The sequence below is a fragment of the Idiotropiscis lumnitzeri genome, chromosome 1, assembly GCF_059441095.1.
Source record: "Idiotropiscis lumnitzeri isolate Australia: NSW breed Sydney's pygmy pipehorse chromosome 1, RoL_Ilum_1.0, whole genome shotgun sequence".
Lineage (NCBI taxonomy): Eukaryota > Metazoa > Chordata > Actinopteri > Syngnathiformes > Syngnathidae > Idiotropiscis > Idiotropiscis lumnitzeri.
Window position 1 is genome coordinate 40,137,120 of NC_142391.1, and position 25,423 is coordinate 40,162,542.

Here is a 25,423-nt window from a genome sequence, read left to right on the forward strand (position 1 = left end):
TTTAATTTCCATTTGCACCATGTTCTCGTTAAACACGTGTAAGTAATTTCATGATACGGTCCGTAATATTGCTGCGGTTAATTTTCTGGTGCCCTCAACAGCAGCAGACAGATGTTACATATCCAAACAACAGTCGAATGAGTGTTGTCATTTAGCCAGAAATTAGCCACAATTTCTACAAGATAGGTTCCAATACAGAGTTAAATATAGTGCTGTGATAGTTTAACTTTTGCAACACAAGCTCATTTCCATATTGTATGTTGCTATGAGTTAATTGTGGTTAGTGTAGAGGAAATTCAAGCTGCTTTTTTTTAATCTGTAAATTTCAAAAGAACTGCATAAAAAAAACTCCTTAAAATAGTCACTAGCAGATTGCCGACCCTTTAGCTATTGTGTCATCCGTCAAACATCATTACAGAGAGTGACAGCTCCTCCGCTCTTCAACTTCAGGCCTGGAAAGACTAAAAGTCTGTAAGTTTGTCTTGTGTTGTGTTCATGGATCAGACCATAGGAACCCCGAGCTGTTTTCTGAAGCAGAATATTTTTGACTGCTGTCCTTATCCGCACTGCATGCAGGCCCTTGTTGCACCATGTGGATGCACACGCTCTTACGAGTGTGTGTTACTGCTTTACATTCGCTGCGTGTGAGCCAGCGACAAGGGCCACTATTCAAGCACTTCAGTCTGTTCATTTACAATCTGCTCTCCACATTGCCTGACTAAGTGGTGACTGATAATCACTGAGGCCTATTTTTAACTCACCACCACTCCCTCCACCCTAACTGGAGCACAGCGCTGTGGTCTCTTTGAAATGAGCTACTTTGTACGAAGCGTTACTTAAAGGTAGTTGTCCATCTGTAACTACACATAGGAGTAGTATAGCCGAGAGTTTCTAAAATTGATCATTTTGATGATTTCGAAAACATTTAGATATCTATCTTGGCAGTAAAATTTCTTACTCACCATCTGCCACTCTGCATGTTTAATATCTTTCCTCGATGGCAGCAACATAGATGCACCTGCAACTCTATGAAAAACTAAACAACTGATTTTCACAAAACTTTTTCTTAAAAGATATGTGTATGTATGTTTGTTTATGGGAAAAAAGATTACTACAACAATGTATGGATTCATAATTTATTCGTTCGCTATTTACGACTGAAGTCCCCCATCTGACGTCGATCCGGCATGTTGTAATTAAGCGGCAGCATTGATTTAGAGTGCTATACTTACACTATTGTTTAGTTTGCTGATGACTTCGCGATATAGTTATATATATAAATAATATATATATTATATAAAAATCACTCTATAGTAATTAGGGAGTAGGCAATGTATAAATGATTCTGAACACAACCTATACGCGTACTCACGGGCACCTCGGACTCCCCCAAACAAATGCGAGGATGACGTCAGTGCCAGCTTCTCTTGTGACGTAAAAAATTCGAATGGGATTTAGCACGACTGTTTCCAAAACAATGAGGCTGGAAATGTGAATCTCTGGTGTCAAACTTCACATGTCCCTGAAATGTAGACTTTGATGGGCTACGTGAAAGGGACTCAGAGGTTAACTGGTCATGTTAAAACACTGGTCAGAACACAGTTTTAATACTGCAGGATAAGAGATTTTTCAGCTCTCCTCTTACTTGCTGCATTTGCAAGGCATTGAAGTTGATGAAATGGAGTTGGCAGTTGCTGTCAAGGCTCAATCACTCTACAGTAGAGTGACTGAGGAGATATGGATCTGGGCTGCACAGCATGCATGCACCTAGCGTACATTCATATTTCTTTTCTTCTTCACGACAAATGCAATAGTAACGGCTGCTTATCACGTCAAAGCCAAAGAAAAAAAAACTCAGCAAAAGCATGAATTTCTTCATTGTACAAAGTAGAGTCAAAATCTGCAGCAAATTGGTCTTTAACGTGATGGCAAAGGAGTCACTGTGGCACGTAGCATTACGCCTGCCTTTTATTTTCAAAGTGGCTGTTGTTCAACGTGTTGTCTGTCGACGCAAACATCTCCATATAAAACAGATGAAACTCTTTGTGCTTGGAAGTGCTTTTGTCCGTTTGATCCCATAGGGCAGACGTGAGCTTCAAGCTGAAAGCAGAGTCAGAAAAGAATAGGAATGTGTCAATATCCTTTGACTTTGCCTCCCAAATGTAGCCATTCAGACACAAAATCGTCATAGTTGACAAGCTCATGTGAAACCACCGGGGTCACCAAAAGTAAAAGTTGACTCACTGTGCAGGTCAACCTGAGGGAACGGGCCTTGTTTTTTGACTGTTTATGCAAGTGTGTGACCTGTGACAGTTCTATGATAAAAAAGTAGCAAGGCAACACTGAAGGTTTTCCCTGACAAATACCCACACACAGTGTAACTTTGGCTTCACCACCGTGCACAGATTTACACACTCTGCTGCATGCTACGTTATCGCACACAATCAGGCATGCTTTATTGCAGAGCAGCGACACGCAGAACCAGAGACCTTTGGAGGTGTACATGCTCAAAGTTAAACGAAACATTACTTTTTTTCTATACTGTGGCCCTGTACTGGTCCGTGTGCGTCTATATTTATATAATTATATAGCTTGTGCTTTTCATACTGGATGACACAAATGACTCTTGAAGCACTTCAGCTCTTAATTACTCACCAGTGGGCAGCAAATTTTGCGTCATCTGCTTATGCAGTAATTATATTAGCATTATTGAACTCTTCCATTGTGTCACAGGGCCAGCATTAAATCAATGTGTTCAGTGCAGCTGCTGTTGAAGTTGGAAGGCTCCCTCATTTAGGTTTGGAGCGAAGGGGTTCTTAAATGAGCTCAGCAACACCTCTTGTGATGTGGTCTAAAAGTGCTTCGTTGCCTCCAAGTGCCTGAATGTGTGTCAGTTAAATATTGCCCAATGACAGTTTAGCCGTCCGACTGAAATAGAACAAGGTCCTCTTACATTTAGCAGATATAAATATTTCACCGTCTTCAGTTGACACTTTTGTCTTTGTTCTTTGCAGCTGCAGCAAGATGGAGCCCTTATAAAATAACTACTGGGTATTTTAGGTTTTAAATTGTTCTTGCGGTTTTCATTCATTTGATTTTAGACTCACTGGATCAGACTGCTCCTGGAAAGGAGAGTCCTTTAGGCATGTATTTTTTATTTCAGAAAGTTGAGACTGATGCTCTGATTTAGTACAAGCTTACATCGAATGGCGAAAGATACACAATTGCATGATTTCACTGTTTTTCAACTTTACCTGAGTGGATGAAGGCTGCATGCAGTGCTTGTAAAAACACTAAAGTAAGTAAGTAAGTGTTCATTTCAAGAGACGCTTGTACATGATGTTATAACTAGGGACCAGTATCTGGTACCGTCGGTCCTCGTAAAAATTCTGTTATACTCTTTGCACTGATAGAGCATCCGCATGACATATCCCCTTCGGGTAGGAGCCATGTCAGCCACGAATGACAGCACTTTGAGGCAAACTGTAAATTAAGTTCTGCAAAATGAATGAGAGTTTTCGTGGCGACCGCAAAGTACAGAGTTTTGCGAGCCCTATAAACCATGTTACGCCCTGTGCACACACTGTGGTGAATCACGTTCCTTTCATGGTCTACAATAATTGATACTTCGATGTTCATATTCTGTGCGTGTTTTGTAATTTACTGCATAATGTGCTCATAACAGCTTTCTTTAATCGTGAGACGTGAAGTGACATTTTGCAGGAAACACCTTTTCTGCCTTGAACTAAATTGCAGTTGTTTTTGTGTTGTGAAGATGACATTTTGTTGTGCATCTCTGTCAGTTTTTTATCGTATTTTATTTGTTTCTACATAATTTTTATTTGTTGAGCAATTAATACTGGCTTGTGGTTTGCTGAAGCTGTCCTACATGTTGACCCTGGCAGTCATGTAAAGGCCGGCTGAGCTACATTTCAAGTCCACTTTGGAAATGAAATTGAATGTGTTTATTTCTTTCTGTGTTATAAAGCGGATTAGCAGGGGAATTAACATTTTGTATTGGAATGCTTTATTTAACACATGCAGTGTTGTTACTCGAAAAAAGAGTGTAATATTTGAGTAAAACATATGCCATGTTCAAGAAATGTGTTTCTGAGCAATATCTGATTAAAATAAAACACATTTTCATCATATTTGCAAGACGTAATTGTGTTATAAGGTAATTGTACTCGTTATTAGCGAGCTCTCAAATGAAAAAAACACATCAAATGTCTTCATGCGACAATGACAAAGACATTTAATCACACTTTGCTGCCACGTGTGTGCGACCTTGTGAGTGAAACAAAGGGGGATTTTTTTTGCATTGTCTGATTTTGCCATGCTATACCAGGTGTGGGCAAACTACGGCCTGGGGCCCACATGCGGCCCATTAAACATTTTAATCCGGCCCGCCGAACTTGAAAGAAATTAAATTAATAAACCTTGTTAATGTTTTATTTTCTAAATACTGTGTTTTTTCAGACATATATATTGTTGCAATGCTTTTGTTCAGTTTTATTTAAAATTAAATGTATTTATTTTCTCAGATGAGGTGAGGTTACCAAAACACTCTATCCATCTGCTACTAGTCCAGCCCCTCTGTCAAATTTTAGAATCCATTGTGGGCCGCCAATCAAAAAGTTTGCCCACCCCTGTGCTATACCATAGACATGGATCCCCAGGCGTTTTCGATCTTCGTCAACGATAATAACATAGGTACATGATAGGGCTGGGCGATAAACCGATAATTTACCGTTACCGAAATATATTACAATGACTAAAATCATTTTGCCCATGTCGGTAAATTCGGTGTTGAAAAATAAAAATAAAAGCCTTTTCTGTCTGCGGCAATGTTCATGCCCTTTAAGACCGCCACAGCGCCTCTAGTCACGTGACTCCACCGGTCTGATCGGGAAAGAAAACAGACGTCGCTCTCGTTGCTGGCGATTCAAATCCAGAAGCTTTTTCTCCACCCACAACACAACCATGCTGTGCTGAAAGTTCAAAGTGAGAAGCAAGGTTCGACAAGTGACAACAGCCCATTATCGGAGGCGACACCATACGAGAGAACGTCTCAGAGGTGGACGCGATAGCCTAGCACAGATCTAATGATAAAGCTCCTCTAGTTACAGTGGAGCGCACAGGATTTAAACGCTTCATGAAAGCTGTATTTCCCGATATGGACTACATCGGCCCGGGAGCTTAGACATGTCAAGCATTTTGCATCTACATCCGACTTGTGGTCGGGTCGCAACATGGATCCCTGATTGAGCCTGACTGTGCATTACATAGACGACAAGTGGCGACTGCGCACCAGAGTACTCGAGAAGGCACATTTTCCCCGATGGTGCACACTTGTTTATTTGGCTTGCATTAACATTTTCTTTCATTTTATTTAGCATTTTTTTTATTTGCCATTATTTACAACATGAGAGAATCTTGGCACAATCTTATTTGCAGAAAAATATTTTGCAAGAGGTACCCTTTTTCTTTGTGACATTGTTCAAGTCATGCAAAGCAAGCTATTTGGAATGTTTATACAAATGATATAAAAAAAACAGTCAATATGCATTTCCTGCATTTATTTTGATTTTAGTCCATGGGGAGAGTTTATCGTGCATTTATCGCTATCGAGATAAAATTGCTCAATTTCTCGCGATATTGATTTGAGGTCATATCGCCCAGCCCTACATGATACAGCATATCAAGAAAAACATGCTTGTGTGAAAGCATTTTTGGACTCCTCTCTTCCATTAAAGGCACTTGAGTGTGCAAAGGGGACGTGTGACTCAAAATAACATGACTAGAAGGCTAGTATGATTTCAAAGATACTCACTGGGCATTTGGAATTTTAATTTTCAGAGTGATCTCTCCCACATGACGGTCTGACATTTTCCTTTAGTCCTGACAGAAAGTGAAGCTTTTTAGATGTGACCTTCACTCGTCCAATATGGCATTTAGCTTTCACTGAGGGGACTTCCACTTTATGGTACTTTTCTGATATTTTAATGAGGAGAAAAAACTACTCAAGCCAGCTCTGCTGGCAATTATTCTTCTCCATTGAAGCTTCAATATGTTTTCTGGTGCTTTTTGATGTTGTTAGTGTATATGGACACATTGAGTTGCATATATGTACTATATATCATTTAAAACCAAATTATATTAGAAAATAAAGACCAAGGTATGTCTTGGGTCTTTTTAACTGTTTGCTCAATGAGTGAGTCATCAGTTCAAATCAAGTTACACAGATTGTAGTAAGCGCTACTTGTTGATTATTTTTAGGATTGCTATTTTTTAGCAGCATACAGTATATACAGTAAGTGTAAGATCAGACCACTTTAATTGAATATTGACAGCAAACTAATGAGAAAGTGAAAAGCTGTACATATATAACAATTTTACTGTTTTATTATGATTTCCGCAACTAAAGAGATATTTAATGTTTTAAGGTGACACATTAACAGTGAAAGTCTACGTTTAAATTAATGAGGTCATTGATGTTACATTCAAATGACCAAGCGTTCTAATAGAAAAAAAGGGATTCCCGTTGCAGTCTGAAGAATGAGAAGTTTTTTTTTTTTTTCTAAATCGGGTCAATTAAATGCAAAGTGGTTAGTTGTCAAACAACTTCCCGATGCAAAGAGGGGCTCGTGAGTCCTAAAAAATAGTCGTTAAAAAAAATTCCCGCAAGGCTTAAGGCTGAATTTATTTTTGTCACATGTTGTGATTTTATCAGTTTTAACGCCAGCTGTAAGCTTTGGAGGTGAAAATACTATGATATAGTCGTTTAACATTTAAGGACATAGAACTGGTTTGAGGTCAGCATCCCTGCCTTTTTACGCCTGTCCTCTCCTGAAGCCTCTTTCTTCTTACCTGCTGCTGGCTTGTCATATTTTCCACTGTGGGCCTCAATAGTACCTCCATTCATTCATTGCAGTGTGGGAGGGGTGAGGCGGCTGCGCCCTGACGTCTGCTTTTCTCCTCTCCCGGCAAATACTCGTGCACGTAAAACGTTCAGACTCATGAACCGTTCTTTTTCTTCATGGCGCAAGAGCAACTGGGCTAAGGGGATAATCCAGACTCCTGGGAGGTTATCCGGAATGAAAAAGAGACTTGTTGCCTAGTGAAAGACAGTCGGCCTTTTTGTGTCTGCACTTCTCTTAATAAGAGCCATCATTCACATAAAGATGTTGACAGTAACGCCTTCATGCTTGTTAGCGTGAGGTGAGCAAAGTGGCACACTGAGGAGCTCTTTGCTGGTGTAACGTGCACACCCACAGATCAAAATAAGCTCTTGTCTGATCAGGTTTATTGAGCTACTAATGTCAAGTTTAGGTGATTGTATGCTTTTGCACTGCTCTCTCTTTATGATTAATGGCTCAGAGATGAAGCAAGAGCCTGAGTCGGAAAGAGGAACAATTAGCGCTGCAGCCAGAATGAGCCACTCACCCCCCACCGCCAGCAACTGTCTAAAAAGTGCTGAACATTGGCAGTCACTAAGATGAATTGTCCTCCGATTAAGTCTTTTTTTGGCTAGAGATTGTGTTATTTATATCCTAGCCAGGTGGATACTGTTCAAGAATAGTTGGGCTTCAAAGGCATCCCATCCTGTGACATTTCCTCTCCGGAACACAGCGCCACTTTTGAAGAACATCACAATAATATATGTGCACTCATTTTATATATTTTTGTATTTCTTTGTCATCAACGCATTTTACTTTCTCATGCCCATTCAAATTTTGTTGTGAAATGAATCACCTTTTTGAATGACAAGTGTGTGTGTTAGCCCAAAAGACTAGTACATTTACTTAATTTGGCTAAAAATTATACGTACAACATCCCATTCTGAGAAAGTGAGCTCAGGTGTATCCTGTTACCACTGATCATATTCTATATGTTTAAATTGCTTATTTGGAGTCCACCTGTGGTCAATTTAGTTAAATGGACATGGCATTGGAATGGGCCATATCTGACTGCTCTTGTCTTCAGACGGGTTCGCAGTCCACCACCAATGTAGCCATTATTGGGTTATTTGTTTAGAATTTGGACGAAAAAAATGAATTACTTCCATTTTAGAATAAGACTGCGACAAACAAGCAAAATGTATGAATAGACAACTGCTGTTTTCCAGTATTGTTTGATGGAATGTTCTGTCATCAAAATGCACTTTGAGGTTATAGTCTAGGCTGGTCAGCACATTAATTGACCTAGCCTCGGTAACAAATTCGGTAACGTACAAAGTAGCTGAGCGTCTTCACTCCTGAAGTGAGTCTGTTTGTTTCAATCATGGTCTACAGTCGTGAGCCAGTGCCTCCTGCAGTCCACCCCGGGCATCCACCTGTGTTTCATCCACAGATTCTTACTGGTACTCATTGCAAACTATTTGGGAATTTCAGCCCAAGGAGTTGACTCTGGATGAAGAATGGGAATTGGAGGTTTGACATGCTGGTGGTGATGAACACAACGAAAGTCCCTGCTGGCACGCAAGACAGCTCTCGAGGCAACATTCCTTAGAACAGAGAATCAGCTCGACAAAGTTGAAAGCCGCCTACTTCGCTCAAGTACATGAAACACTGCAAATAAGCTGTCCAGAGGCAGACCTACTTAACATGACTGGACCAGCCTGGTCCATAAGCCACTTAGTTGCTCCAAATCTACATTCAGTTCCAACTCCAGTGAGACTTGTGTGGAACAGTAATCAGAAAGTCTAAATGATGTTTTGCAAAAAGGCCCAGGACAGCTCTGTATTGCTTCAAGATAAGAAGTTGACCTGTGCTGATTTTTGTGGCGTGAATTTAAAGACACAGATTTGGGAGGGGTTGCAATCACCAGAGTCAATATTGGGGGTAAGTAGGCTAGATGTGTAGCCCGACGTGCCAGGAGAGAGACGGCAAACCTCCCCCAATTAGAAAATGTGGAGCTGATGCTAAAAACTGCGGATCTCGCATCAAATCCATGGTAGGTCTATTCTAGCCAAAGACAAGGAAAAGAAAGAATAGCTTTACATCCTTCCAAACCAACGAAGGGATGATGGCAACAAGGCGCTTGAAATTGGTTTCCTGTTGTATGAGGATAAACTGCATGTCATGGTGACAATCAACTTCTCAAAACGCAAAAAGAAAATGAGACTTGGCCAAAAATCTGCTGCTGAAGAAAGTAACAGTAAGCGCCCAGACACCAGACCCTTTGACAAGAACTGCTGAGTCAAATTGCTGGACTCTATGAACCATTTGCCTTAAGAGCACCGGCAAAACAGAACTGAAAATTTTGGGCCAAGGTACTAAAGTCCTACTTGCACCACTTAATATAAAAACAACAAAAACAGACTTTTTAATTGGCACACCCTGCTTCACATTTTCCTGACCTGCCCCGTCCGTCGTTGATACACCATTGTACCTTTTGTTCAAAGGGCGTACCGTATTTCCGGAGAATAAGATGCAACTCTTTTTTGGCAAAAAAAAAAAAATATACAAGTCATACCAGGCTATAAGCCGCAGTTTTCTATGTTGAAAAGAAATTGTTGTTTACTGCATGTACAGAACGATTTTGTACTGTGAATGCACATAAAGATACATAAACAGATTCTTAAAACAATGCCTTTTAACACGGCAACAAATTTGCTAATTAAAACAGAACAGACCCAAGAGAGAAAAAAAAATCTAGATTTATTTAGTGTATTTTCTGAACTACAGAGCGCCCCTACCAGTGAAAGAAAAATCCACAGAAAAGCAGACCGCTATATTAGCCGCATGGTTCAAAATCTAGGAAAAAAAAGGAGCGGTTTATAGTCTGGAAAATATGGTAATTCAATCATTTTACTCTTGCCTTAGATTACTCTTGAAGAAAGTTGGAGTGTGAATGGCTCTCTATGTGAGCTATGTGCCCTATTATTGGCTGACATCCTGTTCAGGACTGCGACCTATAAGCAGTATAGAACATGGCTAGATTGATGGGAAAATGTGCACCAATATTAGCTTTTCAAAGATAGGCACTCTAGAGTTGCATCAATGCCTCTTAAATTCCAGTCTTGACCTCTTCTTCTCTTCATAGAGAGTTGATCAAGCTCGGCCACAGAAAGCTAACAGTGTCTTTTTAGTGGGCTCGGAGCACCATCCAATACTCAAGCATCTCTGGCCTTTCTATCCTTCTTGAATGATTCTGGGTTATTGCAGCCGGTGCATTGTGAGTACAACAAAAGCCACAGCACAAAAATTCACATCCAAAAAGGTTGTGATTGTGCCTTTGTGAATAGCTGAATTCTCAGATGAGCCTCAGGGCTCTGTCAACCTTATTCCCACTTTCACAACATTTGGACTGCTACGGTAGAATTTATGGTATTTCTACTTCTTTCTTGACACATCCACACACTTGTAACATGATAGTGGAAGTGTGATTATCTTTTCTGTATCCAAGCTAAATCTAGACCTCACTGGTTCTTGCGAGAGTCTCCAAACAGTGCCTTGCTTGGGGCTGTTCTGTCAGGGTAAGTGGAGACACTTGGTGGTACTGGAAATGAGACAAATTGGTTTGCAGCTCGGGGGGGGGAGTTATATTGAGCCGAGTTCAAATTTGGCTGCTTTCATAATGAAAACTGTGCTTCTGGGCTGTTGCAGATCACCAGAATTGGCAATCGAGCTAGCATTTTTGTCAAAAATGATGCAAATCTATTATTATATGACTGTTATTAGAGCTATGCGAAAAATTGCTTTGACTTACACTGTCACTGTTTGTTGTGTCATGGGGCTGCACTACAGCATGATACTTGTTCTTAGAAACAGCGGATAATATCACACAGTACACTGGTACACCACTACAAACTACAACTGTACATTGAAAATGTCAATTGGGGTTGGTAACTTTTGTTGGTCGGAGTTTGACCATGCGGCAATTTTTTTCTTAACAATTATATCGTAGCCAAATTACATTTTCTTCAGTCAAACCATGCTTTTCTTTCTAAAGAAAAAATATATTACTATTATCAGTAGGGATGTATTGATAATGAAAGCTCATAGTTTGGTTTTATCATTGTATTGATAATGTTGATAATAATTATAATTACATAATAATTATATTACAATAATTGATAAACAATAATGTATGATAATTTTAGCGATATTTTGGGAAAGCTTACAGTACTGCAATAAGCCTCACTGTATTGCAGGAAGGTTTACTGTACAGTCTGTGCATTTCCTGACAGATTTTTAAAAACAATTTTTTGGTCCAGAAGACATTTACAAATGTGTATTACCATGCACTTTTGTCCCTGCCTGTTTGTATTCCTCCAAAATGCTATAGTGCTGCAGCAATAATCATGCAACACTATGCTTACAATGACAAAACTTCTCATTGATAAATTCACAAAATTCTCCAATTTGACAGTATTTGTCATATCACTGGCGTCAAGTTGAAACCTCCACTGTTACGGTTTGGAAAAATCTCCTATTTACTCCTTAAAAATTATGATTTTGAGGGATGAGGATTCTGCTTGACGGCAGCGATATATTGCCCGTATCGTGAATACAGGCACCCTTTAGCCGCAGAAACCGACGCAACTGTCGACTGTCAGGCCCGGTATAATGTAATTGGTGATGGACCAATTTTGGCCCGTGAGCCACGTGTTGGTGACCACTGTTGTTTCGGCATCCATTTTCTGTGCGTGCCTGTGCATTCTTCATGTTTGCAGCTCTGCTCAATTCATTTCTGATGGACTAAAACCTTAGCAAATTAATAAATGTAATTTATAATGCTTTATTATTTAGTAATATGATATTAATATTTGTTTAGTAAAATGTCATTTGTAATTTGTGTTCGATGCAATGTTTTCTCTGCACGATACCAATGTCAGTGGAGAATGTTCATCATGGTTAAATGATTAAACTATACGTCAACCGTGAAGAAAACATATGTGAATTTTTTTCTGAATACACAGGTCAGCAAGCACTGTCATTAGAAATTGGGGCCATGTTAACGGCTATGATTACAACTGCTGAAGTGCAAGGGCATAATCTGCAGTTGGCATGTCAATGAAAATGTGAAAATTTTTCAGTTCATGCTTAACCAGGTTGTCTTGAAGTAAGGAACAGCCTCATTTATTTTCTTGACAGCCGTTGACTGTCAACGCTCAAAGACCAGCACATCATTCCAATAATTTGAGCGTGCTGGTTAGCTGATAGTGGCTCTTGTGTTTGCGCCTCTACTTTACCTTTGATTATTTATTTGTTTCTTCTCATTGGTAAATATGGCAGGGGAAGTTAATACACAGTACACCCGCCAGCTGATGGTTTAAAAATGGTCTGCCGTCATGTAAAAAGGGTCTACTAGGGGGAGAGTGGGATTTGATATGGTCATCTATGGCCATGAATTTGTAGTTTTATTTGAGCCAGACAAAATATATGTTGTGACTTTAAACAAGTACCATTAGGAGTCATTGGCACGATTTATCGAGCAGTTTTGTTTGTTTTATTTTGCCGGCTGCCCCTCCTAATGAAACCCACACAAGAATCGAACTTCCAGCGTCTGAACGATATGCATGTACCATAACGCCACCTTGTGCTTGGGATTGAAGTACAGGTAATTGTGACGTACTGGATACCTGTTATCAAGTGCATAGTTTGATCAAATATGAAGCCTCACCTTCCCGAGGACAAACCGTACTTTTTGCTACTGTGATGTTGACTTTGTAGAGTGGCAGATGATGCTGGTAGAGATGAGAAAATTGTGCTGCTTCAATACACGGATTACATCATTGCCGTCCTTAATTGGCTCCCTGGTTGCAACAAACACCTCCATCACGCACATCTTTTGAGAACAAGTTCATCCTACTTCGGTCAGGTTGTGGATCACGAATGAGTTTGTCGCTGCTGTTGATTGGATTTTCAAAGTCACTCATGTAATGCCTGTCTTTTTTTTTTTGTCTCGCTAATTCATTTTCATGTGCAAAGTAAATTTTGGTTGTATTTATTGTGTTGCATTGCATATATCACTGCCTGGTGTTGCATTGCAATCTTTTGTAGTTTGTTGGCTAGACAACACTAAAGGTCGATGGGTGATTAACAAGGATCCTTTATACATTCTTGTTTCTAGCTTCTTGAAATATGTTTTGTCTTAGTTTATCTTGAATTCACAACACCCCCCCCTTGCGTGGTGTTTGCTTCTCGCTAATTGGCAATTGAAATTAAAATATGCTTCGAATCAAATGATGTGAAATAGTGTTTGAACGTTTTTTTTACCGATTCTTCAAATTGCATCGTACAATATGATATTAATCAGTGTATTATTATTATTATTATTATTATACGCAGAGGTGAATAGGACTCAAGTCACCAATTTTAGCTCTTTGGACTTGCTTGGCATGAATTTATGATGATCTCTCGCTCACTCAATCACTCAGATCTTCCCTCTGGCTTTCTCATGCAATCACAGGTCAGGAATAAACCTGCACACTTTCACACAATTACAGACCTTTGAAATTTATAGAACTCTTAAAACCATTTCACTGAATGCATAATTGCATTGTTGTGACAATAGAAACAATTTTAAAGATGCACCCTATCGTCACAAGTCTGGCAAAGGTGCATTTAAACTGTGTTATTTTTTTTTCTTTTTTTTTTTTTCTTCCCAGCATTGACACAAGAAGTGCCCCAAAAGTGATTTGGTTTCTCAGTTGACTTTCCTCACTGATTTTTGCACAATAGAGCGCTTTTGTCTCCCAGTATGAGGCAAAATGCGCACACAATGATGTTGGACGAGGAGAGAAAGCACTGGGATTCTAGTGGGTGGATTGGAGAGGATTTGGTCCTTGAAATAGAAGCACCTGTTCATCTGGGATTAGTAGAGAGCAGAGCTCTATTTCGGTTCAGTTGGGATGTAGTCCCACCACACCCTGTGCCCTAATGACTGCCTCAGAGTGTTAAGTGAATGGTTCGCTGACGTGAAGCTGTGGGCTGTAGAACTAATTATCCTTCCTTGAACCCACTGGGAGAAAATGCTGTTGGTTAAACGCTTGTTTGCTATTGGCTATCTATCTCATACATGCAAATTCTTACATAATTATGCAAATTATGGGAAGCTGCCACAAGTTAGATGTAACCAGGTTACGTTAAGAGGTGAAGGGCCCTAATGGGACTGGGTCTCAGGCAGTATGTCGTGATGAGGTGCAACTGACTGCAGGTGTTAATAAGGTCAAAAGCCATGTTTATATTCCATTTTGAGTGACATTTGCACAGTTCAGTATTATCATCTGCCTCAATTTCTTATCTGGGCGAGGTACTTGGAAAGGTGAGTCTGTAACTAATTTTCCATCAACCTCCACCAATATGGACGTTGTTTATTGCAAAACAGTTTGTTTTGTTTTTTTAATTGTTAGTTTGTTCAGGATTGCTCAAAAGTATTCATGAGTGGGTCATTTCACCTCTAATGAAATTTTGTGTGTGGGTATATCAAAGGACGGAAAGCTACATTTCCCAGTTTGAGCTTGATCGGATCAACGGTTTCTGAGATATTGCAGTTATTTATTCATTATTAGTTGTTTTTTTACTTTGGTCAAAAATGGGTGTGACCGTGGAAGTTTAAATAGCCTTTTCTCAGCAATCAATCTCATTTAAAAAACAAAACAAAAAAACGTCTTTACATTTCGCTAGCAACCCACAAGCAAACGGTTACTTTTGCTTATGGACCTAAAATCTTTTGGTCTCATATTGGCAATATTTAACCCGCAACTCAGATTTTTACATTCAAATCACCAGTACCATGTTCAGCGGGCCCAAAAACATTTTGACTGTCTCTTTAAATATCCAGTCCAAATTGCTTCAATTGTTTCATGATATTGGCTAGCTCGACTCAGCCTATATTTTTTTGTCTGGCTTCAAGCAGACTAAATCACATGTGACTACACAGCATTGTGTATTTATAGTCACAGTCGTTCTCTGCAAGAGCAAAAACTCTTGGTCTTCTCTAAATCCTTGGTCCTCAAACTAAACACAAGTGAAATCCTGATGACTTGTGAATAAAATGCAGTAAAAATACTCCATGGACACTGAAATTAATTCTAAAAAACGATGAACTGATATAGTGAGAAAAAATCCTTCCATTTACTGTACAACTAATCCCATTTCAGCTCAGATAGAAGTCGCGGTCTGTCCCAGCTGACACTTGAGGATGGGGGACAATCGCAACACAACAATGTTTGCCAGTCAATAACCACAAAAATGTAAACAACGCACTGAGTGGGCATTAATCCCACTGCACATAAACTCGCAATTTGAATAGCCATATACTACCAAATGCACAGAGTAAAATCCATTTGTCTCATTAAAAAACTCCAGCTTTTAATATGTGAGCTACTCCTACCAGTTGGTCTGCACAACATGCTAATGAGCAGAAAATTTGATATGGTAATACACTTGAGAAATTCAAGCTTTACATATGCATATGTTTAAAAGTCTGGTTTTCCATCTCACGATCACCATGATAACGGGGAGAAAAAGACCCCAGCACCTTGATAAATGGATCAGACCTTACCACCATTTCATTGCAGCACAATTTACAGAACTGTCAGCACCTTATTGAAATAGAGCAGATGGCATGGCCCAAGTATCGGGAGCATTGAGTGGAATCCTCGTAATAAGGGAAGAAGCAGGCCTGCAGCTTGCAAGTCAACACCTTTTCATAAACTGTTTACCGGATGCTCATATACTTCAGGGCATCTCATAGGCTGGCAAAAGTCAGTTGCATTACCTGCTTTTAATAAATTTGTTTACAAAGGCAGCAGATTTGTACGAATATATGAACTCCCTGTGCTCACAAATCGGTGCAGACTGCAAATAGTGTCTACCGTGTATGCATATATAGTATAATGAGGATGAAGAGGAAAACAATAACAAAACCCTCAAGAAGGATATTAATGGCATCAAACAACAAAACAAAAAATGCGAGTATGTGCAGGCCAATATAAACAGATTCGTGTTCGATGGGCTGGCAGACAATCACTTTTCCCCCAGAACCGTAGCCATAAAAACAATTTACCGTATATTTCGGACTATAAATTGCGCTGGAGTATTTTACATTAGTCAGGAAAATTAATCAAGGAGATGAAATAAACATAAGTCACACTGAAATCTACTAAAAGTCAAAGTTTTTTAGCAAACCTATTTTACAAAAAGGGAGACCAACAACAGAAGAGCTCAGACTCGCACCCAGAATCACTGTTCCCTAATCGTGTTGGCTGCAGCGGACAAGTTCTGGTAGGATTAGAAACTTCCACTTTTAACTATGGAAAATCTATTTGTTTTGTTTAAAATGGCTTACATGAAGTATAATCTCATGTTGCATTGTGGTCAAAGCTAAACTACTGGTCAGTCAGTGCACCTTTTGATGCTGTAATCAATAAATCAATGTTGTCATGGATGTTGCGTGCTAAAAAACAAAAATGGCGGTAATGCAGCAAAAATATTTGCTATGCGCGAAAAGCAAGTCATAGAAGAAAGACAATAGAAGAGGAAATAATCGTTGTCATGGCAACTAATGTGTGACATGCTAGCTCGCAAATTGAGCTTGTGGCATCCACCACAACAAGGATTTACTTTTTACAGGAGCAAAAGGTAAACTATCTGACCTTGAGTCTACTTTTGGTGAGTTAAGGTAAGCCATTTTAATTTAAACTGAAAAATGTTCCTTTAGTTCGAAGCGGAAGGTTTGAATCCAACGGGAACTCTCTTGCCGCTCTCAACACAATTGGGGAGGTTTGGGTGCCAGTCTGAGCTCTAAATTTAATACGTACAAGTTGCACCTCAGTATAAATCACAAGATCAGCCAAACTATGAAAAGAATCATTCTGAGCAACGCGCTGATTTAGCATAATCACGAGTAGAGTCGGTGTACAGATTTGGGGAAAAATAAATACTCTTTCTGTGTGGTTGGGGTTGCCTTTCACACTTTGCTCCAGTGGGGGCTTAGCATCAAAAGTCTATATTTACTTCCATCCCCTGGCAACAGTTTTGAATGGGCTGGATGATCAGCAGTGGCGTGTGAATTGGCTGAAGTTGTCAAAGAACATACGGATAGTCTGTCTCCTTTTAAATGCTAACACAGCCGCAATATCAATTATGTAAACGGCGTTGCCGTGAATGCTCCCACTCATGTATGTGCACACATGCTGTTCAGTGCTGTAATCTGCTGTACGCTGGAGCTACAGAGCCTCCATTGACAGCAGGTCAACCAAATTTATTGGCCGCACCCCCTCCCCACTCTCAGCCTGGCCCCCTCTTTGTTCCGACGTTCCCATAGAACACTTGGGAGACCCTGCCCTGTGCTGCCAGCCTCTGTGGCTTGAAAGAATCATTGTTTTGTCTCGACATCAATGGGCCTCTTTGTTTCCTCTGGAAGCTTGTAGGACGTTGAACCTCATACTGGCGTGTCGTGATTGAAGACGCAGCAGACTACATTTGTTTCTTCTGTGGCTATGGAGAGCTTGCAAAATAACCAGCCACATTTCACTGCAGCTAGTCGATCAGCAGAGAATTTAAGCATCATCGCTAATCTGCCCTACTCCATCTCCTCTGAGACACCGCACCCTATTTTTATTCTCTCCGGCTCTGTAAATGCACGTGCACAAGATCCAGGCGTGCTCATGCATGTGCAAACACATGTTTGCATATACTTATAGCAGTGCTTGTATGTGTGTGCGTGCGTTTGCTTGTATGAGACAAGCCTCCCATAAGCTGATCTAGATCATCACCCTTCCGTGAAGTGGGAAAAAAAACGGTTCGACAATATGCAATTAAAACCCCTGAAGATGTGAGGGAGGCACTGATGAGTTATGGGGGGGTGAAGGAAGAAGGTGGGAACGACGGGTTTTGAGAGTGAAAGCACCTGCCTCCACTTGAAGAATCAAGATGGATTAAGGAGAACAACTAAGGCAAATGAACGCTGGAAGGGAATAAGAGTGGTTTTGAGCTTCAAGTGAAGGACATTTTATCCTTGTGCAAATTTGTTGCCTGTTTGGCTGAGACGTCAATGTAGCACAGTCACAGGAGATGAGGTTAATTCATGTTAAATCCGTGCAATTCAATAATTTCCGTGCAGAGAGGCTCAAGAGTTTCTAAATTAATAAATTTCTCTGATTTAATCCTCTCAAACTACCGTTACTGGATTTTCATATTTAGTAGCTTTAAAGCTGTTGCTGCAATTTCAATTCAATAAATCACCGCATTTTGACACTGTAAGTAATCACTCGTGAAGATTAAAACCAGATTGACAGTTCATGAGTCTAACTGGATTTTACTTTGGCTGCAACTGTTGGGAAATTTATTGGAATACTTGATAGCACAATTCAGTGGAAATGAAGAGGACAGAAAAGGTTTCAATCAATTTGATCAACATATAAAAGTTAAGGTTATTTAACTCCAATAAATTATAGTCTTAGGTAAATCTCATGCTTTTGTTGTGTATTGCCAAGAGTTAATAATATACATAAAAATGCTAAACCATTATCATTTTAATGACTCAGAATGGTGTCATCAAAACTGGAGCATTAGTTTCTTTGTTTGTTTTTTTCCACTTCCACAGTACAGCGTTTCTTGTTTGTTCCAACGGTCACACGGATATTTGTTGTTCTCCAATTCATGCTATTCGAAGCTACGCACACTAAAATGATCCGATGTTTCTTTGAACAAATGGCAATGCAGATGACGCAGCTAATATTTCCTGTATGGCGTTGTCTTAATTAGTAACATCCGTTTGCATTTCAATTTTGTGTAGTAGTGTTAAAGTAATAGATTTTTCATTGCCCCAGTTCGCTGCGGTATTTAGTCCAAAATCTGACAGTGGCCTCAATCTTTTCATCTTTCAGTCCGTGCACTGAGCCTTATGGCATCATATATGATTGCTTAGGGTTAAGCATTTTATATTAGAATGCTGAATATCCAATAATATTTTCTTTTGAGCAAGTCCAACAGAGTGACCAGGCTTAGTTTGATCATTATAAATCAGAGACATAGAGGAGGTGTTCGTCGTGCAGCTTATGCTAAGCTTGGAATCATAGTATTGTTGCACATCAAAGTAATGCAATATATTTAGCTCTGTGCGTGTTGCCAGGTTTCACGTGACTGACATTTTAAGAGCTCTATTCTCGCTAGTTGTGGTTTCTATTTCGAGGCTAATGTTGGCCGAATACTGTAGAGGTTGATATTGTGTAACATTACCTTAAAATGGCCATTTCACTTTAAATTGAAGAGAAGGAGTTAGTGGATTTACGATTCTAGCGCAATGTTGCAATGTGCTTGGCAGAGTTGCTCCAATGTGCTGTCTCGCCTGGCCTCCGTGACCCGGTCTGGGTGATGTCCTGTTCTGAGACGGGACCTCTCTAGGGGAGTATGAATCACACTGGATCGTAGCGGGGCCTACACAGTGAACATAAATGACTTGTAACCTCTGCCAAGTGGTTGAGACTGCAACAATGCATTGTTTTCTGGATTCAATCATGCCGACGGCACAAGCCTTCATCGAGGCTTAAACATACCACTTTGAAAATAAATGAGTAGCGATGATAATGACTGGTATGCTCTGATTATGATTTAGTCTGCACTTTGCAGACTTGTATTAAGATGAATTAACCACCAATATTGGGGGGGGGGGCACTTGTGGATATTTCTTTTTTTGCCAACGTGCCCCACACAGGATTTGGCTGTGTGCTTTTCAATGACTGATGAATTGTTCATAAAGCCGATTAGCCATGCAGCAGCAAAAATGGTCAAATATATCTGCAGTGATAGCACTGGCAAAAAAAGGGATGTGCAATTAAAAGGATTGCGTTGCATCCCTTTTTTTTTTTTTGCTTGCATGTTTGTTACGTAGTAATTACCACCCTGAACGTAAGGCAACCAGCTGATCCATTAGGAGGTGCCAGCAATGGCCACCAGGCACGACATGATTTTACACAATGCCATTTATAATGCAGTCTAATCTTATTTTAGTGTGACAAGGAATAACAAGCATGGCTGTTTAACACTACAAATGTGTTAAGAGAGCTCCTCTTTGCCCCATTCATATTTGACCGCAAGACACATCAGTGATCGTCAGCTTTTACAAACAACATGTTCAGCCTTATTAAAAGCCGACAACATCCCACATGGTGTCAGCTGCGGGCTGAGAGTATTGCTCTGTTCTCTGGAGAGCTCTGTGTGCGTGCGCGCGTGTGTGTCCGTGTGTGTGTTGGGGGGGATCCTATGTTTGTTCAGTTCAAACTCAATCTCAGCTTCCCGTAGGAGGTGTGAGGAGAACTGGACTGACCTCACTAGTTGGGATTGAACCGCTTGCAGATGGCAGTAGCAGATAGCAGCCAAAACAGTCTTGCATTGAGTTGAAGAGAATTGGATGGACAATATGGTGAAGGGTCATTGTTCGTTTAGGCTTGTGCAACGGGAGCGAGAGACCTGAGTCAGAGACTCTTGGAGAGATTGACAGTCAGTCAGTTGTCTGTGACCATCTTTTGTCTTTCTGGACTATCTCATGAGAGTTTCAGCAGTTCTCCACCAGACACTCTGGGTTCTTACCTGTCAAGTCCTGATAAAGATTTGATATCATGACTTCTGATGATGAATGTAGTCGGTGTGATTAAATTCGACATTTTCGCCCATTTGTAGATTCCAATAGTGATGCTCGTTTCACTGGAGTTTGCAGAAAATATCCTTCGTTTTGTTCTTACCATTTGATTCAGGTTTTGTGCTGATTGTAAAGTTCAAGTTCTTTCATGGAGCAAATGCCAAATTATATAATAAAGCTGGAAAAGCGCTTATGTTCTGGGCTTTATATCTTTACAAGCAATCAAAAAGGCAATTTGAGATCAAAGTAGAAGAAAGGTACATTTTAGAATCAGAAGGGTTGCTGTCTTTTATTTACAGCATTTGCATCGTTTCACGTTGCAGTAATCACAAACTCGAAGGAAAGGACCGTTGCCATAGTAACTGTGGACAAAAAAATAAAAGCATCAAAAGTAGTGTACTGACCTTGTATACATATTACACTGTGGTCAGTTGTTGTGAACAGAGAGCTTTATTAAATTATTCCCGTATGTATGTCACACATTACAAAAGCCCAAAGTTTGTCATTCTAATTATTTTTACAGCCTAAACGTGTTGTAGAGATTTGCTGAGGTTGTCACTACACACTGATTACAGCACCAGTCCCTTAAATTAGTTCCTCCAATATACACTACACTGTACATTTGAGTTTCTTTGTATGCAAGAAATGTTGCATGTATTGAACAGAATCCTTTATCTTTAATTCTGTGGCCCGCCATGCAACAAACAAACTTGCTGAAAGAGCCCCGGGGGCTTCCCCTGCTCGAGTATTTGGCAGTGACCACACATGCAGGTCGCAGCCCTCTGTAGGAGGAGAGTTCAGGACTCAAGACAACTTCTGTCGGATTTACTTCCCTGAGAGGCCTTGTCTAAGCTCCGCTTATGTAGCTAGTCACAAGCCGGCCTCCCATCCCGTCTCAAACCCTATATCCATCTTGGGTTTCACACTGTTTCATATTTCAGGCTGGGAAGGCTTTCACATTTACACGCAGATTACGGCACCAGCTGCACTTTGGCAGGGTTTGGTGCCCTCAGCGCTGTGGTCAAGATACGCGAGCATAGTAGTTGTACATGTACACCTCCATGAAAGTCTTTTGTCTTTGGTTTATAAGCCTGATTTATTTCGGTTGACCCATGGGTGTGCGTTTGGCAGCAATAAAGGCAGTCCGCACACACCTCGGGGAATATTATATTACATACCAACACACTCAACTGTGTTGTCTTATTCAGAATGTTTGAATTGGTTGATTACTGTCTTGCAAAGCATCTTCAACAGAGCAGACGTAAATGAGTATGCACACTTTGATGCTGATAGCCTGACAGAGTTGCCGTTCTAACTGATCACATTTAAATAAATCAGGCAAGCTAACACGGGTTACGGTTAGATAAGATTCCAAATGAAAGTAGGATTTCCCATGACCAAAATATTTGCTAGTTTCAGCCCGACCCTTGACACAATAATTTACAAGCACACACACATTGTTCCCTCAAATGGGACTCCTTGCTTCTATTACCCAATGTTTGAAAAATGTCCCGTCGACTCACACTTCACACTAGGGCGTCCGAGACTTTGCCTCATGTTTTGTTCCTGAGTAATGAAAGTCAGATGATCACTGACATCACTTCCAGCTCCCCCGCTTGAATCACAAGTCGCACAATACGCAATGTTTAATGAGTGCGCCATAAAATAGTGGCTTCAAAATGATTCGAGAAATTTCCTAGATGTGTCATGTTGTAATGTCCTGTTGTCCAGCATCACTGCACGCGTTACAGTTGCGAGTCTGAACAGCCATCCCCCATTAGGTTTTAAGCGAGGGGGCAGTTACACCTTGCCAGCAAAGAGACGAACAACCATTCACACATACATTCAGTCTTCAAGACAATTTAGAGTACCTCATTAATATACAAAACATACCGGTACACGTGGTTGACCCCGGAAATCTTACAACGAAGGTTGACCTCCTTGTACATCTATCTAATGCACCGTACCATCCGTAAAAACATTTCGTTGACATTATGTAATTATTAGCATAAATACGATCATGATTTCTTATGTTATGCCAGCAGAAAAGGCCTTGAAAGCCTTGACCGCCGACCACTAATATATATATATATATATATAGCTCCAAGGTGAGCTCCTACCACCTTGGCAAAATCAAACAGTTTTTCACTTTGCATTGACATTTCCATTGCCCCTCTGTCCCCTCAAATTTAGAGTCAAAGCACATAGCAAAAACATTACACGGTCTGCATACTTCAATTTACGCAACATCAAATTTCTCCATCCAGCCTTCACACCCAGAACCGTCATCAATGTCGATTGTCAGTCTCTCCTTGTCCTCGACGCAAACTTTTACGTAAACATCAACTGTTCCACAATTCTAAATGTTTTCTTCTTAAAAGAGGTTTTTTTTTCTTCCAATGAGGTCACAGAAATGTAAATGTGAAATGATAGCATGAAGGGGCAAAGCACTGCATTTCATTCCAAATGAACCTCTAATGCAATTATAAGAAAGCAGATTAGCAGTGAGACGAAATCAGATGGAAGTACAGTGAACCTTGCAGCTGCAAAATTGCCTTCTCAGCTCTCTTGCCTCGTTGTTCCGTGGAAAACCTTATGAAAGAGGCGCTGTTCATTTTAGTGGGCAGAAATGTAGATCTTGTTATTTTTTTTCCCAATAAATTCTACAATAAAGTGTCCTTGTCCTGAGCTGAATACAGATGAGCAGTCAACTGTATCGTACACTGTTACTGCTTTCAATCAGTTCTCCTAATTCTGCAGGTCTTGCACAGCTGTGGGATAACAGCATTGATTTTAGAAGTGGACAATATCATCGAACTTGATTGAATATGTTTTGAATATTTCTGCACCGCAAACATCATAGCTGCATTTGGTCTTAAATATTCACACACATTAAATAATTTTCTTCCAATCCAAACCATTTGGGATAACCAAAGAGTAATTTATACATGCATTCAAGTTTGCTGGCTCATATCAATCTGTCCGTGGCGGTGCATCAATTGTTTTATAAATAAATGTGTTCACAAGGACTTTATGGTTATTTATACCTGCAACCCAATTGAGCAATAACTCTTAATAACTGTTATCTTAATAAAAATTCTCTCAGTCGCCTTTTCTTCCCACGTTGTCTATGCGTTGAATTCAAAATAAGATTCTGGCAGTTGCACTGAATTACCTCCTCGCACAACTACACAAATACATCATCTTTGGCAGCCAGGAAAAATGCTTTTCTCTCTTGCTCATTTGTTGCTGCAACATTGCACCTATGGTGCGCCTTTGAAAAAGTAGTTTGTTCATTATATCGCAAATGTAAGTTGTAGCCAACGAATTACGCTAAATAAATGAAGGTGAAATAAAATGCATAAATTTACATTTTTTCCCTTCTATGCTTACATGAGAGGGACAATGAAAGTCAGCTTTTACATATGCTCGTCTAACACTGCAGTTTACCTTCACTACACATTACTTTGATAATAAACTACGCTTACCTCGACAAGATCAAAGACAATCTCATTAAATGATTCAGGTCATCATCAGTCAGTGAACGAGAGTGCAACTAAAAACAGAACAAGGTCAATTGATATTAAATCAACAGAAATCAGGTCCAAATTCAATGCAGGTGTTGTGCCGCGCCAGCGAATTGATTTTGTCAAGAAACATAAAGCAAGTGTGATTCTTCCTTGACAAGATTATCTTCCTCACTGTGTCCATCCATCATCCGTGAGTCTCAGTTGTGACATTTTTCGATCTTGAGGGAACCCACACGAACAGTATCGCTCGGGTGACTGGTGTGTGAGTTTTCATGTTAGCTCTGATGCTTATTGATCTTTCCAAAACAAGAACAAATGCTCACCTAAAGTGTATTTGAGACTGATATGATGGAAACATGACAGAATCGAGAACAAAAAAAGTGAGCTTTGTATCTCCATGTGTTCCTTCAGGTGCCCCTGGTTGACCAAGGTGATCTCGCCTATCGTGCCTCTCTACAATGGCCTCGTCTTCCTCTTTGTCTTGGCCAACTTCACCATGGCGACCTTCATGGACCCCGGGGTCTACCCCAGAGGTTAGTGTGTGGCTCTCTGCATCACGTCCTTGTATTTTCACATCGTCAGTTGTACCCCCCGAGAACATTTGTATCAATGCAGAGTTTGTCTTTTTAATCCCCACTTGACAAATTTAAACGCTGAGTCTGTCCAGGTTTAAACAGTGGTGATTCTGCAGCTTTTTTGTAACGTGCTTGGAAATGATAAGCACCTGTCGAGAGGAACAATTGCCTCTTCCTGTATAGCAGTAATTATCTTCAGGCCTTGTGGCGAATATTGTCCTCTTAGGCAGAGGTGAGCGTGTGCAGTTTGCTGCCGGCGCAACCGAAATTATAAACATGAAGTAGTTACCAATCTTTATTCTAGATGTTGGCAGGCTGCACTCATGTGTAAAGTCAAAGACAAAGCCCACCCCCCAGAAATGAGTGAACGTGATTCGGAGAATCACTGAAAACATTAATCTTTTTTCATTTTAGAAAGACAAAGCTCAAACAAGAGACATTTTTGTCATTTGTTGTTAGAAAAGACATTTAATTACACTGTTATGCTTGACATGAAGACTGAGAGAATTTCTATGGCACATACTCTCCCGAAATTCCAGGAGCAACGTATGCTTTTCAGCGGTAAATGGCAAATTGTTTTAATGAGTTTGCAGCGTCTACTTTATGTCGTCAATAGTTTGAAGCAACCCTTCATCCTGCGCTGGAGTTATTGAGTGAAGCGGCAAACGCTAAGATTAATGCTGTGTCGGGGAATCAACCCTTTCACTTGTGCCGTTTAGATAT

General features: G+C 40.2%; 1 protein-coding gene across 1 annotated transcript in view; it reads left to right on the forward strand.

Annotated features, from left to right (window-relative positions):
- Positions 1–25,423, forward strand: part of zdhhc8b (zDHHC palmitoyltransferase 8b) — a 54,569-nt gene that overhangs the window by 18,898 nt on the left and 10,248 nt on the right. The window contains exon 2 of the mRNA XM_088300807.1: positions 24,537–24,658. Coding sequence (XP_088156933.1) covers positions 24,537–24,658 — 122 coding nt within the window. The remainder of the gene's footprint in view (positions 1–24,536; positions 24,659–25,423) is intronic.